Here is a 16,011-nt window from a genome sequence, read left to right on the forward strand (position 1 = left end):
AAGGAGGTTCTACCACAGTCTGTCTGGGTATAGAAAGAATCAGTTTGAGGAAAACAGCGTGAAAACTGTCTGTAAATTAGCTCAGCGTAGGGTATAACACAGGAAATTAGAAAAGACATGAAGGTATGACGACCCCTTTGTCCTTGTGTTTACGTGTGTCACAATAGTTGTAGTGTTGTTCTTCAAGGGAGGGACTGTCTCAGAAAACTTTGGAATACAGCATTTTAATGTCAAGCAAAAGTTAAATAAAGTTAACTAAAGTATGGCTAGTTAAACTTGGTGAGTCTACATTAAGTCTGTATTTCTTCTCATGTTTTCTGCACCAAGCTTTGACTTTCACAGAACTAAATGTCAGCCACATTGTCCATAGAGTTGGCGGTTGGCTCACTGGTTACTGATTTGTAACTTCAGCAAACAGGTTTGTGTCAGTAGGAAGTCATTAGCTAGTTGCCATGGCTGCTGATGTTGTAAATGGAGACTTGGTTTATTGAGTGTTATGCTTGTGTTTTACACCACTGAACAATATTTAATTTATGTTGGCAGACACATATTTGTGTACTTTTGAGGAGGAAAGCTCAATGTCAAAACCAGCATGTCATTAATCTATGATTACTCATGGTGATTCAGTATACAGTACCCTTATCCAACCTCTCATAAGGATACATTTAAATAAAGATGACATCAGTTACAGCTTTACTCAATAACGTCAAGGGTTTTAAAGAATTTATTGAATAGAGGATATGTTTCAGTTTATTCATTTCATCCAAAGTGGTTCTGTTCTTAATAACACTTAGAAAAAACCTTGAGGAATCACATCTGCTCGTTGATTTGAGCTTAGAGCCCATCTAATGTTTGTGTTAATGTGAGAGTTTAGTTTTCTTTCGTGTTACAGTACATCACCTCTACTGTATAAAGCCTAATTGGTTTTCATTCATTCCACGCTCAAGAATGTGCTAACAGGGCGATGCTTGTCAGGAAACTGTTTCAAGATTTCAAGATGGAGATCCACAATAGCAGATTCAAACTAAATGCGCTGTACGTACCATTGTGTCTGAAATTAAATGCGAAGAATGGTAATGTCATTCAGAATTATTTACAGTCACTCAATTGCATTTTAATGAACACAACTACATATTTAATGTTAAATATGAACTGAATTTCACGAAATAAAATGGCTGCAGCTTTTCATCAACAGGATGTCTCCAAAAGTGCAAGACTTGTAAATTAAGAAAAAAAAAAGCCAGGGCAAGTTGAACTGGAAAGGTATGAAAACTTAAAAGGAAAGCTGACCTGAGATATTGTCATTTATAAGCCGTTGTGCTTATTATGCCACCAGTTGGTTGTATATTAGCCAGCTTTATTGTTATTTGTGTATACATTTTTTTTTAAAAGCCTGTAAAAGTTTGGGCACTACGACAACGTTTTAGGGCTATTGTAGGTTAAATTGGTGTAAGATGGGTAATAATAATTTGAAAATGAGACCAAAATTTTCAAGATTAAAGTCACAAATTTACAAGCAAGGAAATCAGATTATTTTTCACTTGTCAAGAAACCACATTACTTTGGTAGGGACTCATGGGCTGACCCATAACCCAGGAGTCAGGCAGGTTGTCTCATAATGTGGCAAAGCTGCTATAAGTAATAAATAATTTGTAGAAACATTACGTAGAATAGGCTAGGCTGTAGTTACTAGTTTGCAGCTCGTCTTTCTCCGCTGTCTCTTTCAAACCTGCACATCCATACAAGCCCTAGCAGGTACAGGTCCTGCTATGTCCTGGTTGTTAATAATCTCCTTGAACTATATAGAAACCTACATCTATCATACATCTGTATGTACCCAGGCCATGATTTATAACTAGCGGCTACTAACATGAAGTCTTGAAAGAGCAAGGGGATTATACAAACACACTGTTGCTCGTAGTATTCCTATAATATTCTTTTGATATATCAGTGATCATCCAGTAATATCTATGCTACTGCAAACTGACCCTAGACCAAGCCACTGCTATAAAAATATTTTAGAGAGTCATGACAACAGATACAATTTGTACCGTGGGTGTTTAGTAGAACCTGGGAGTGGAGCAGGTGTGACTGAGGAAATTATCCTTCACTGACTGCACTGTGCTCAGGTGCTGCAGTTATATAAAATTTGAGGGCATGTAACTGAAAATGGCTCATTTAAGAAACGTGAGGAAACTGACAATTCATAGTTGATATATTCTTGAACGTTTCAAACGTTTAGGTAACGCTCAACAACCATGAAGTTAACTGAGATCTTCAAAGCAAGGGAAGGACAGTTCAGCTGTTTGTGTCGGTTCAGATTAGGGACAATAAGATTTTGAGCTTGTAAAGAATGATCACAGTTAATTCCAAAAAATATGTAGTTGTAAATCAGCTGTGAGTAAAAAAGAAAAAAAAGTTCCCATACTCTGCAGTACTGAATACAAATGTTGAACCTGTCTTTACACCTAAAACCGATTGGACACTGATAATGCAATCATCCAAGCAAATGTTCGTAATGTTACTGTGTGTAGGAGACTTTCAAAATGCACGCTGCCGCAGGCCATTCCTGTGATTCGGGTGGGTTTAATTGCATTTGATCCTGTTGAAAGTAATAGTGAACGTTTCATGTGCTGTGTTTGTATCCAGTGTGCAGGCTGTACTATGCACCACTGATGTTTGCAAAAGTGCTTCTTTTTTCAAAGTGGCTTTGTGTTACCTTATCACCCACATAATTTGTTCACAGACTTATTATTCTTTTCCACACATGCATGAACAAGAATTTTTCTTGCAGATGTATTTCACAGGATTACAAAGGTTAGTTTATACCTTAAAACTAAATAAATTTCTGTACTCAAACCTTATTGACCCTAGTTTGAGGCCACCGTGATAGGGCATCATTCCAGTGTGTAGTGTGGATCCATAATCAGGGTCTCTATGGAAGAGACATCGGAAGAAAACCTTACTTGTGGCCTTGTTGCAAAAGCCAATGACTAAAATATGCAAAGCAACATCTGGAAAAGAGTCATTTTGGAAACAAGCACTGTAGGTAGCTGAAGCTAACATTGAGGCCTTTGGCCACAATCCACAAAGGTATGTTTGGTGAAAAAAAGAGCAGCATATAATGAAAACACCTTGCCATCTGTTAAGCGTGATGGTGGAAATGCTCTACTTAGGGGGTTGTGTGGCAGCCAATAGTACAGGAAGCGTTTCATAGAAAACGGAGGAAAGACGTCCCTTGACCGTTTCCTTGTGGAAAATATATAACTATGATTTTTCTGGTGTATTGCAACTGTGATTAGATTCGTGATATAATTTTTTTAAAAGTCAAACTTTACTTCAGGAATCATTGACATGTAGATTTAAATCATACATTTCCTAATGAAACATCATTAATAGTAAAACTGTCACATCAGCTCGTACAACCATTGACACAACAGTTTAAACCCTGGGGCAGGTGTGTTGCATAGCATATATCCTAAGTTTCTGGCTTTGCAGTTTGTTATTTGCATGGTTTCAAATCACAGTTTAGATCTGAAAGTGATTAATTGTCCATGTTTAGCACAGCCTTTGAGCTTTCCCTTCTCATCCAATCAGGGACTGACATTTGCATTTTTGGTCTGCTCATATTTTTAAACATTATTTAAATTGAGCAATTTTGCATTGTCATCACTTGTTGCTTCATGTCTGCTCTCTCACAGCCCAGCCGACACTCTGTTTGTCACGATGATTGGCTGTACTGAGCTAAGCTGACCTATGAATATTTACTGCTACACTTGCAGTGAATGCAACAGTTGAACAATACTGAAACAAACTACTTCTTGACAGCTTGCTCACTCAGATCAAACAGTTGTAAACCACATTGTCTATAACATCATATCATAATAATCTGATCAACGGCAAAGGGGATGATCAAAGGCCAGAATGACTTGTTATGCTTATTTTTAAATTAAGAATACATTCAAAGCACATGGGCTTTTTTTCTTATTTTTTTTCATTTTCATCAGTGCCATATTTTTCTTTCAAAGCTTATTTATTTGAGCTGCGCTGTACAATCTCAACTCTGCACCATGGTTTTCAGATTTGTCTCTATTTATTTTGTGCGATTTGAGATACACACACACACACACACACACACACACACACACACACACACACACACACACATACACACACACACACATATATATATAAGAAAATTTGTTTATTTTTCTTAAAATTTACTTCATCAGTTTTCCTTGTCTTCTTTAATGCTGGCAGTAGGTCTATGTGCTTGGCCGCTACCATTCTAGCACATATTAGCTCCACAGACATCTACTACCTCACACAGGGCAGGAGGTGGAAATCAGAGCAGGGAAAACAAAATCCTCACTTCAACAAATCCTGAAGGCTGCAGGTGGACTACACACCCACACCATCTTGGTTGTGCACAGATGTATGTAGTTGCCTCTCTGTGTTCTCCTCTTTACGCAGGCATTGGCCCTACTCCCTTTGCACTGCTTCAATAATGAAGGAGTTGTAAAGGTCTGGCAGTAAGCCCCTTGCTGAATTCCCTTCCACCTCATCCCTCCCTCCTTCTCCCCTTCCCTCTGCCTCCATCTCTGTCTGGCTCTCGCTCTCGCATCCTAAGGGACCTCCTCTCAGCTCCACTCTTCAGTTTGCACCGATGTTCCCATTAATGAATGGCATCATCCGGCTTGCTTGTTTTGCACAGTTCAGCTTCACTTGACTGCCTGGTGTCTGACCTGCTGTGCCATCTCTGATTCAGAGAGCACCATGTCATTACTGAGAACAACTGCAGTTAAAAACTGATCTAAAAGAAAACCGTTAACAGTCTTGCTTTTGACACTTCATGTAAAGTACATGAAGACCTTGGTCTGTTCAATATGCAAAATGGATTTCGATTCTCTGGGGTAGATAAATCATACAGCATCTGCAAAACTGTCACTTCTTTAGAGGCCATCTATGCTTCTAAGGCCTTTTCCTAAAGCCTAAATCCAGTAAGGCTTTCCTCTGTGTGTGAAACTGACAGGCAGGTACTGTTTTGTACAACTGTCTGGTAGCAGCTGAACAGAACAGGGACTGATAGAATGTGATAGGTATTCAGGTTTTGCGTGGACTAATATTATAATGACCACAAAAGAAACCTGCAGTTCAGAGAGTTGAATATCTGTGTTACCAAGGAAAAGATCTGCATGCTACTGCTGTTATGTAAAATCTAGGTGTCAGCTACTCATTGTAAAAGGTGTCTCCCTGTGGATGGATGGCCTCATGCTTTCACTTTGGCTCATGCTCACTAGTGCACACATGCAGTCCTAGCCCTTAAAATATCATCTTAAATCTTGCTGAGCGACTGCCCTCCTAGCTGACACTTAAAGATGCAAGATGGGCAGATGCCCTAGTTAGAATCACTGCCTGCTCTTCTCAGTCATTGGGGGTGATTGACACAGAGCCAGGCCTACGCTATACTCTGTATTCTGCACAACCCTCAAACCCACGTCACAGATGGTGTCGGGTTTTTTTCTTTCTTTTTTTTTTTTTTTTTTTTTGTAGGGATCAGTGAGATAATGAGTGTCATGAGAAAGCCAAACTAAACCAAGTCACAAAACAGAGACCAGGCCACAAGGTGTTTTGTTGCTGTCTGTGTGGTCTTTATTCCAATAGGTTCTTAAGCAAAATGAGATTTGAAAGGCATTCGCTAAATTAGTGAATGAACGTTTTTGAATACTACCATTCACATAGCTGATATGTTAAAAAGTCTAATTTGGATTGTATTAGTGATTTTAGAACATTGGGGGCAGGCAGTACTTTAATTCCGACTGTTATCCGGGTAGCCCGTTAAGGAGAGGAAATAATTGCAAATGCTGACCCACTGGCCATACTATTCCAGGCACTGAAACCAGTTTTCATTGTTAGAAAATTTCAGAAGTCTGTTGAGTTGATTGTCAGTTACACAGACTACATATGTGAAATAATTATATTGAAGCCCCAAATGCCAGTTAATAATAATAGCACTGTCATTTTATTGTGAATTGTTCTTTTGATTTCCTCTTTGTTTTGTTTTTTTATACCTTGTTAGTGCAATTTAAAAAAAAAAAATGGCATTTTCAGTGGATTGATTGAGATATAAATGGCTCCTCATGGAGGCGATTGTGGACATTATTTCTCTTAACCTTGCATTTCTGCTCTGCCTCCTCACAGTCACCCCCTAGTGTTCAGTTCTGTCCTAACCATTGGAGAAGGCCTAGTATGCTAAACCTGTAACACTTAGCGTGGATCTGTCTGCAATCACAAACCTTGTTAGCAGTAGGAATGTCTGTCTGTGGTGAGCATGGACAAATAAGAGAGTTGGCCCCCTACATAATAACAATTTTATAGGTTGGTGGATCAGTGCCGCTTGGGAGGGCAGCAGGGTTGTAGTGGCACATCATAAACTTTAGCTGGACCAGTTAGTTAACTGTATCCAGTGCACAAATTAGTATATTTGCACAGAATTAACCCTGGTGTAAAGATCAGTGTAGATGTTAGAGACTGAGAGTGAAAAGACAGAGGAAAGGGAACAGAGTGTTTTCTGTTTGTCTTTATAGTCATGGTCCTCTGGGTTTTACGTGTGTTGACTATAAATATCTCAGACAGACACATGCATATGCACAAGCAGAAAGGTCTGCTAGTAGTGTTGTGTCTTCTGAGTCTGATGCAATGACAGGCTTGAACTTTGTTCACTTCTTTTAACATTTTGGGATTGTTTTGGGATTGGTTAACAATGCAGAAGCAGCAGTAGCAATATCTGTATTATACTGTATTATTTGAGCCAACAGTACATTGAAAGAGGCTGATAGATAATTCAAAAATGGCCAATAATCATTATTTGTTTTTGGGAATAAAATAAAATTAATTTTGAGTAGCTCTTTTGCACATAAAAGGAAATTGGATGGAATTTATTAATAAGCACTAGTTATTAAAGACGGGAAACTACATATCAGTTATATATTCAATGTGACTAGCTAAAAATCCTAGGAAAGGGCTCACTGTCCTGAAAATCTACTCATCTGGCAGCTCAGTTGCCTGGCCTTAGCCAACGATAGAAGCAGCACCTGGGTGCAAAGACGTAATGTAGCATAAAATAAAACCACAGTTTACTTGTTTTCTTGCAGTGACATTGCAACTACGGTGCTCACTATTCGTATTGTCACTATCCTGTCACAGTGCATGAGGCTAGACTATAGTAATAATGCTCAGTTATACTTTGAGCAGCTTCTCTAAAGGGCATGCTCAGCCCGGCTACTCTAACTCTTGACCCTGGATCATTAATGCATGGTGCTGTATTTAATTGGTTGAGGAAGCATTGCTATGCATCCTGTCTGCTTTCATTTATCAACTCTGCTGCTGCCCCACACTCTAGTCTGGCTGCAAACAAGCTTTTTGGACATAGGTCTAATTAGCACAGCCTAATTTTTCTTTCTCACGCACCTGGATACCTAAACAGTGTAATCTACGTTTCACTAATAAAGTCATAGGTGTGACATTTGGTGATAGTTGACAAGGCATCAGTGATGTTTTTATTACTGTGAGAATTGCTGAAGGCTACGTCTATTTTAAACGACACTGACAAACATTTCCACAGATGTGTGAAAAAGGAGGCAAGAGGTTAAATCAAGGTTGAAAATAAAAGTGATGACACTTTGTCAGGCATGTTTTTTCATGTCATTTATAATGCAGTTGTAGAAGTGAACAGCTTCTTGTGTTGACTGTGTGACTAACTCAAACTAGATCATTAACCCTTGGATCACAAATATTTCACTATATTTGAGCCACAGCATTTTGATATGAAGATTGATCAAAGTCCCTTCCAAATGCATCGTTTATGCAAATACACATTGGAAAATTACTTTTTCATGTTGAATCTCAAATCACCAGTAAACAATTGTGGACTTGAGAGAGACACTAAATGCTACTCTTTACAGGAAATCTTTTTGGAGGAGATCTTCAATTAATTTGATCAATTATGAGCGTTACACTTTGCAGAAACTCTTGTGTGTCATAGTTAAATCTAAATTTCTACATTATTGTTCACTGATCCAACAAAACAAGTAACCTTTAGACACTGGTATAACTTCCGGTGGCCTTTTCATCCTGGAAGCTCCAAGAAGTTTTTGAGCGGTTTATGCTCCTGTTACACTTTTACTCACTGTGCACTGAATTTTCACTTTAATATCCAGCACCTCTATGGAAACAGCACAGGTAAAGAGAACTCAAACATCTCTTTTGTGCAATTTAACACAATTATAATACCACAAATCATTAAAAAATTCAAAATTGATAGATTCTGGTTAATTGTGATTAAAAAAAATTTAAATGAATCAATGTGTACAACATATTTCCTAGTGCCCACAGGTGTACCGACATTGAAAACAAATTGTGGCTTTAAATACAATAGATATGTTACTGTGTACATTTTTAATCCTCTATTCTTGTCTCCTATCTGCTTTGTGCAAACAAAAAATCTGGTTACTACAAAGGGTTTATATTTGGCAGTTTTTGGAAGGAGACATTTAGAATAAAGTGATTTTGATGAAGTATCCAGATTTTTTAGCTTAGATTTGATTTAGATTTGTTTTTCCCCATGACACCAAAAAACACACATAATAAGATCAAGGACAGTCTGAAAACTAGAAACTGTGCTGATTCTTGTTGTTTGTACAGTTTCTTGTGATGATAAATGTTGCAGTGTTGGCGCTTTTGCATAAATAGCGTACTTTTCAAACCCACAGGTGGGGTTTCAATTCAAATAAATTAAATTTTATTTATATAGCACCAATTACAGGTCAAATTGTCTCAAGACGCTTTACAGAATCCATATGCCTGAACCCCCAGAGCAAGCACTAAGGCGACAGTGGCAAGGAAAACACCCTTTTTGGGGTTGAGAGGGATAATTTTTAATTTTTCCATTCTATAGATACAAAACAAAACATCTGGAGAATTTTCAAAATGGAGAGTCGGCTACTGGACAGTTGTCCTTAATCATATGTAGATTGTATGTCATAGGGACACTACAGCATCCACTAGTGCAAGCAGCATCATCCAAACCAAGTAGTGTTGTAGTCCTCAGCTGTAAAAGTTTAAAGCTGAAATAACCACTAACAAGATCAAAAATGTGCATTGTCTACAGCAGTGCATAATGGATCAAACAGCTTTTTTTGTCATTCAGTGCACCATGGATAATGACATTAACACTGGGTGACACTATGTTTCAGCTGGCTCAGGATTTCATTTCCGTGCATGACAGTAGAAGCTTGCTGTAGGCTCTGAAGCACTGGTGGGTGCTAGCCTTCTTGTCATTTTCAGTCTGTGCATTGTTAGCTCTCAGCTCTCATTTCCCTAATGGTGAGTTAGGGGAGACTCTCACGGTGGTACAGGCAAGAAATGAGAGCAGTGGCACACTAATACAGGCCCTTTGATGAGGAAGTAATGGAGTGTTCAGAGACAGACACCTGTGCCTCTGCAGCCACCCTACCTCACTGCACACACGCACACACACACACACACACACACACACACACACACACACACACACACACACACACACACACACACATTTTTTCCACCCACTTCCTTTCACCAGCTCTGCTACTCCCCTCCCCTTCCTCTACTCCCCTCCCCTCCTCTTCCTCTCCCCTCCCTCATCTGTCCTGAAAGGAAGCCACTCCCCCTCATACAGAGCTGCCAGGCTTGTTTGCATATTAACTGTCTAGTTGCCAAGGAGCTGTGGCTTCATGCCATGTGACCGTTGAAGCATGTGTATGTTGTTGGCTGTTTTCTTTCCCGTTTACTTTTTTATCATGTTTTGAGAAAACAACCTTTCCAGTGAAAATAAATTTTTTTTCTTTATTGCTAACGGCAGCATATAGTAATGATAAAGGCTGTCTGTATGTTAACTAAATGTTAACACTACTCTAAAGTACCATTATGCCCATCAAATAGTCTTTTTTGCTGTTGCCATAATCTATTTGAATTACATATGGCAGTTGTTATGTGATGTTTCTTTGACTATAGTTCATTTTTCCGCCTTTCCAGTGGAAAGCAATTGTATGTTGTTGAAAGCACGAAAAAGCACAATTATGTAGTTATGGCACATACAGTAATGTAGGACAGTGTCTTTTTTTCATATTGACTTTAGTAGTTTAGTTGGGACTATAGGGAGAGTTTTTTGTTGTTGTTGTTCATTTGAAAAGGGCCAGTTGCCTGTATGACTTAACACCCATTTCATTGTAAATGTGTATAGTCAATGTATCCCCAGGCACTGTACCCTGCTGGGCATTATCTGACAGTGGATTTGTTTAGCTTGGAGAGGATGCTGTTGCTCAGCTCCCAGTAAGCATGTGGTCTGCTTTAAAGTCCAAACTCCAAGGCCTGGCTTGGCAGGTTGAGTCGATGCCTGCTGCTGCACACACTTGGAAAGGACAGCCATTGCTATCCGCGCATGGCAGTCATCACAGTCTCTGTCGGAGATATTAAGCTGTAGGAACACCAACCACAGAGAGGTAGTGTGAAAACTTCCAACACCACTGTCATACCAACACCCCTCACCCCCACTTACACACACGGGGAGATTTTGAATAAGGCTGTCCACACCGTTCCAGTTGGTTAGTTGCACAGAATTTTATTTAGGGTATCAGCATAACATGCACTGTAAAGCCATATTGTGTTGTAACCGACACATGCTCACCCACATATTTCACACCGTACTTGAATAAATTTACAACAAATAGTGTAGTGAAAGAGATCAAAGTGGAACAATATCATAGTTTATTAAAAATAACATTATATGGGGCATGCCTTGGCCAAAAAAAAATCCTGCCAGGAGGTCACACTCTTTGTAAAAGCACATATAGAGCATTTCATTTTTTTCCCTTTGGTGATGGCTTACTGTGCGTGTTGTGTGGTGTATTATTAATGGCCTTAGGTCAGCAACCCTGCAGTCAGCCTGACCAGTCAGGAGTTATCTGCTGAGGTATTGTGTTTCCAAAGGTGCTAATGCTTTTAATCATATGTGGTGAACACTCATCTCAAATCAAATCTCAATAGTAGAGATTTACATAAATTCATGCAATTATTTAGTGCTTTTAGATGTGTTCTAGATCTAGTCATCAGAACCACGTGTTGGGGACATGGCATTAGAAGTATAGTCCTTTCTAGCTTAAACTGGGAAGCTCATAGTGTGTGCAGCTAGATGAAAAAGAAGAGTGTGTTTGGTGAGAAAGATGTCAGTTTAGCTGATTTTGCTCAGTAAATACAGACTGAAAAAGCTGATGGGGTATTTGTCAGTAACTCAGGCCTGACCCAGTAGTGCTGAGTACTGTACCTGGCTTCATGCCAGCCGTGTGTCTGAATATTTCCCAATACCATGTGCCAGCCGGTGCACATGGCCCCTGCATTGTGCTGTCAGGAGTTCCCCGATAGGCCTTCTCGCTCTCCAAGATTTCTTCTGGCTCACAGGAAGGGTTGCATGTCTTGGACACATCCCAGCTTCCCTTATTGGATTTTTTTTCCAGGAGTCACAACAGGGCCCGACCTTGACCTGGTAAGAGGGCTTGTATTCACCACTATGTAGACTGCATGTGCCTGGTGTGGTTCGGAAGTAGGAAGTCTGGTGTTGATTTCTTAATGTCTGCAACTTTGTTTGCTGTTTCTATTGGGAATATATTTTTAGCTTTTGAGAATTTGTTTATCTGTGTAGTCATCTAGCTCCTTTGGATGATGTCATTTCATAAATAAATCAGCACGTCACTGGCAGCAGCCAACATGAGGACACAAAAAGCTACAATGCTGACAATATGTGGCGTGGGAGAAATCCAGTACTTTGGGGGTTAAGTTGTGAAAGTTAATGTAATAACTGCTAGCACCATCTGCTGGCCTACTTCCTTACAGAGAGAGAGAGAGTGAGAGAGAGAGAGAGTAAGTGAGCGGGAGAGAGAGAGAAAAACGAGTCTGGGTTTTAACGACATCTCTAATATTCATGCTGATGCATTTTGCTGCTTTGTGCTTTCATTTTCCGCCGAGTCTCGAGCTCGCCATACACGCCCCAGCCAGGGAGAGTGGAGGGCAGCGAGGGAGAACGAGGAACAAGATAAGTGGGGGAAAAGGAGGAAAAAACAATCAGCCAAACAAGCAAGCAAGATAACACAAAAGCCTTTTTTGTGTGTAATAAAAGGAGTAACCTACCTTATCCTGGCTGGTGAAGAGGACGAGGAGAGGCGCAAAAAGAGAAACAGGAAAGAAGGAAGAGCAAGAAAGACCGAGAAATAAAAAGGGACAAGACTCAGAGAGGCACTGAGAGCGCTCAGTACAGGCAGGCGGAAAGAGGAATCAATGAGAGGGGAGGAGAGAGGAGGCAGGGGAAGGCAACTCTGACACACACGCATACAGAGAGAGAGTGAGGGAGACTTGGGTGAAGCCGGACGGCAGCAAAGCAGCACGCAGCAGCAGAATGAGAGCTTCCTGGACTGCCACGCACCTCCTCTACCGCCAACAGCGCTGCTCCCTCATCACCCTGTGAAGAGACAAACGAGGGCGAGAGAGAAAGAGAGAGTGAGGGGGAGAGAGAGAGAGAGAGAGAGAGCTCCCATGCGCTCCTCTTGAGCCCTGCCCGCTGGGGGAGGAGGAGACGAACAGCTCCAGCGCTCTTGCACTGCCCGAGGAGAAGAGCTGACCGGGAAGGAGGAGGGGAGGCAAACGAGGAGAGAGGGAGGGGAGGGGGGGACACAAGGCTCAAGGAAGACTGAGGGAAAACGACTGTAGGAAGGGAAAGAGTGAGTGTGTTTGAAAGAGAAAGCGTGAGTGAGCAACGGAGAGAGAAAAAACCCGGCGAAAGGGCAAGGCTTTTGTTAGCCGGTTGGAGAGGGGGAGGAAAGAGGAAGGAAAAAAAAAAACACCATGTCTACAGTGAAGAGGCCAAGAGGAAGGGTAAGTGAGCTGCTCTGAGAGCTGGGAGGGAGGAGGGACGAGGGAGGAAGGAGGAGGGGCCGGCAGGAACTGAACAACCTCCTCTGCTACTGGCTCATGCTGCACTGCCGCCATCTTGAACTCATTGCTGCTTTTTTTTCTCCCTCCCCTCCATACTCACTTGCTTTGCTGTACTAGACCTTATCAAGGCATACTAGAATGAGTGCACGCTTTTCCCCACCCCCACCGTCTATTCATTTCATACATCACTTTTTCATTCTGGCTTGAACTGCGCTCTTCAAACTGTCCTGCTCTGTAGTTTATGTACAGCATATGATGTGTGTGAGTGTGTGTGTCCTCCATGAGTTGAGCCTGTCAGTCACCAGAGAGCTCACTACATGTGGAAATGAGGGGGTGGGAGCGAGGGAAAAGGTGTCCGGCCCAAATGGAGCTTACTCTGCCTTTTCATCGGCCGTAATGGTCTTTGCCGTTTTCATGGCACTACGTGCTGCTAGAGAGATTGAAATCACTGCAGTGCTGGCAGGCTGTAATTTCAGTTATTTATAGATGTATTACACAGCTGCAGTGCTCTCAGTTTTGGTGCATTTTGTCTTTTCTCTCTCTCTCCCTCTCTCTCTTTCTCTCTGATACGATCCTGTTTTCATATTTTTTCTTCTTCTTGCTACCTCTTTCATGTGCGCTCATGTTCTTCCGCTCCTAAGCATTACTTTCTACTCCTCCCTCTCTCTCTCTCTTTTTTTTAGCAATAACTTGAATGAGAACATTCCAGCATGATCCAGTAAATTTCTTCCTAATAGCCTCAGCAGTGTTGCACACGTGAAAATCATAATGCAGCTCTTGTGTGTATGTGTATGTGTGTGTGTGTATGTGTGTGTGTGTGTGTGTGTGTTTCCCCCACTTCCTTCCAAATGAATTGCTAGTTATTCAATTCCCTCCCCCCACTTTGTCAGCGAGGTTCAAGCTAATTCTCTTTATTTAGCAAGGAGTGTGGAAAAAAGCAACCAGCCGTGCCTGGGCCATGTAGGCATTCGCAACACATTTTTAGATTAGGTCATCCATTTATGGGTTCCCTCTCCACTGGGCTCTAGGCCCACCACAAGGCGCTTGTATAGGCATAACCGCAGTCACGCCATCTATTATTCACATATTGTCATGTATCAGGCAGACTGGATTATTTATGTCCGCAAGGCTCACTGTAACCTGCTACGTTGAGCCAGTGTTTTACTCTACCTTTTAAAAGCTTACTTCACCCAAAAGAATTTCGTTTGTATCAGGGGTGTCATGTCACATGCTTTCAGAGTTCAGAGAGGCCTTTCCACCTGATGTAAATGAATTCTTGGAGGAAACAAAAAAATTCTTGGCGTTTCTCATCCTGAATGCCCACTAGTAGAGTTAGATCAGAGGCTGGGAGTTGAAGTGAGCAACATGTGGAGCGAGGCAGGTCTACCCCCCACCCCAGCATCTGGGAAGGGGACAGCAACAAGCTCTGCTGTCTGAGTGGTTCACACAGCCCTCAGAAGGTTGTGATTTTCTGAATGAGTGATTGATCGTTTCACTGGTTGCATTGCCGTATGATGGTATATCTTAGACTCGGAAAGGGTTGCTTTACAGTATTTTCTTTTTTTATTTTAAGTACATGTTTCACATCACATTTAATCACACATTACATTTAATGTTCATACTAAGCTTCTTAGATTGTATAATGAAATGGCATCTCACTATGCTGGTACCATTTTGTCTGAGGGGAAATAAAAATTTGCTTGCTGTACTCACTTATAGCTGAGCCACATTACTCTCTACCAGCTATAAATAACAACCTTCTTGTTTATGGCTTTTATTCTAACATAATTACTTGTTATGTGTCACAAAACGTGAAGACAGATATTTTTAACAATACTTAGAAAAAAAGACCAACTGTAGCTTTTGGATGCATTTAATGCCAGAACTGGTGAGAAAATAGATTTAGTACCACAGTACAACAGCTTTTCTTTAAAGGTCTCTTTGTCATTGGTTCTTTCTGTGGTACAGGTTTAAGTCTTCCACCAAAGGCTAGATGCGATCATGGCTGTGTTATTTCTGAAATACCTGTTATCCTGTGCATCATAAATGTAAATCCTAATGATCTCTCTGTTTTTCTCTCTGTCCTTAGCCTCGAAAGAACGCTAATGGTCCCGGTGGTCAGGTGCGAGTCCTCAGTCCCCCAATGAAGAGCAGCTCATCATCCTCCTCCTCTTCCTCATCATCTTCATCCTCATCTAGCTCCTCATCAGAGAAGAGGGTGCCACGAAGGACACTTCATCAGATGGAGTCAACTCTGCAGGACAAGCAGGAGAAAGCCAATAGGATAATATCAGAGGCTATTGCTAAGGCCCGGCAGCGAGGGGAGAAGAACATCCCTCGAGTTATGAGTCCAGAGAGCTTCCCCAGTTCTTCGTCACTGTACAGGACCCATCGGGACCGTGAGCACAAAGGAAACGGCAAGGCACGGCCCAAAGAGAAGGCCTCTAGGAAGGCCTGTATTGTACCATCCTCCAAGTCCAAGCAGAAGGCCAAGATCGGGTATGTAGCTACAACCATCGATACTGTTCTGTAATCCACTGCAGTATACTGTTACTGTCAAAAAATAATCCACCAAGTACAACTTTGATCTCGTTTCTTTTAATTCAACTCATGCCTGAGCCACTGTAGCGCTTCATGAGCTTGAATGAACAAGTGACAAATGTCACAGGTTAACTTGTCAATTTGCTATCAGACCAGACTTGAGACAAATGTAAAAAATGTAATACCTTTAGAGCAAAAAAGGTTATAGTATAAAATTGCTAATCTTCTGTTTTCATCTCTATTAAATATTTTTCTTCAGTTGTACAGCAATAACAGCAAATGCACATCAGTTTTCTGAAGAACAGTGTGATATCTTAACATTTAAATGGGCACACAATACAGTTAACTGTGCACTTCAAGAAGCCACATTTACTGTGGCTCATTTATGTCTGACAAGGGCATTTCTCTTCACATGATCTACTGACAGTACTTTTAAAAGAATCTGAA

General features: G+C 41.0%; 1 protein-coding gene across 11 annotated transcripts in view; it reads left to right on the forward strand.

Moving 5' to 3' along the window:
• The window catches only part of chd9 (chromodomain helicase DNA binding protein 9), a 76,787-nt gene that overhangs the window by 13,367 nt on the left and 47,409 nt on the right, over positions 1–16,011 (forward strand). For 9 of the 11 annotated variants that reach the window (XM_035946104.2, XM_035946107.2, XM_035946106.2 and 6 more), the window contains one exon: positions 15,113–15,522. In XM_035946104.2, coding sequence (XP_035801997.2) covers positions 15,113–15,522 — 410 coding nt within the window. Of the gene's footprint in view, positions 1–11,389; positions 11,582–11,959; positions 12,964–15,112; positions 15,523–16,011 lie in introns of those variants that run through there. The other 2 variants (XM_035946111.2, XM_035946112.2) reach the window with 2 other exon arrangements.

This window comes from Amphiprion ocellaris, chromosome 1 (assembly GCF_022539595.1).
Source record: "Amphiprion ocellaris isolate individual 3 ecotype Okinawa chromosome 1, ASM2253959v1, whole genome shotgun sequence".
In the NCBI taxonomy this organism is placed as follows: domain Eukaryota; kingdom Metazoa; phylum Chordata; class Actinopteri; family Pomacentridae; genus Amphiprion; species Amphiprion ocellaris.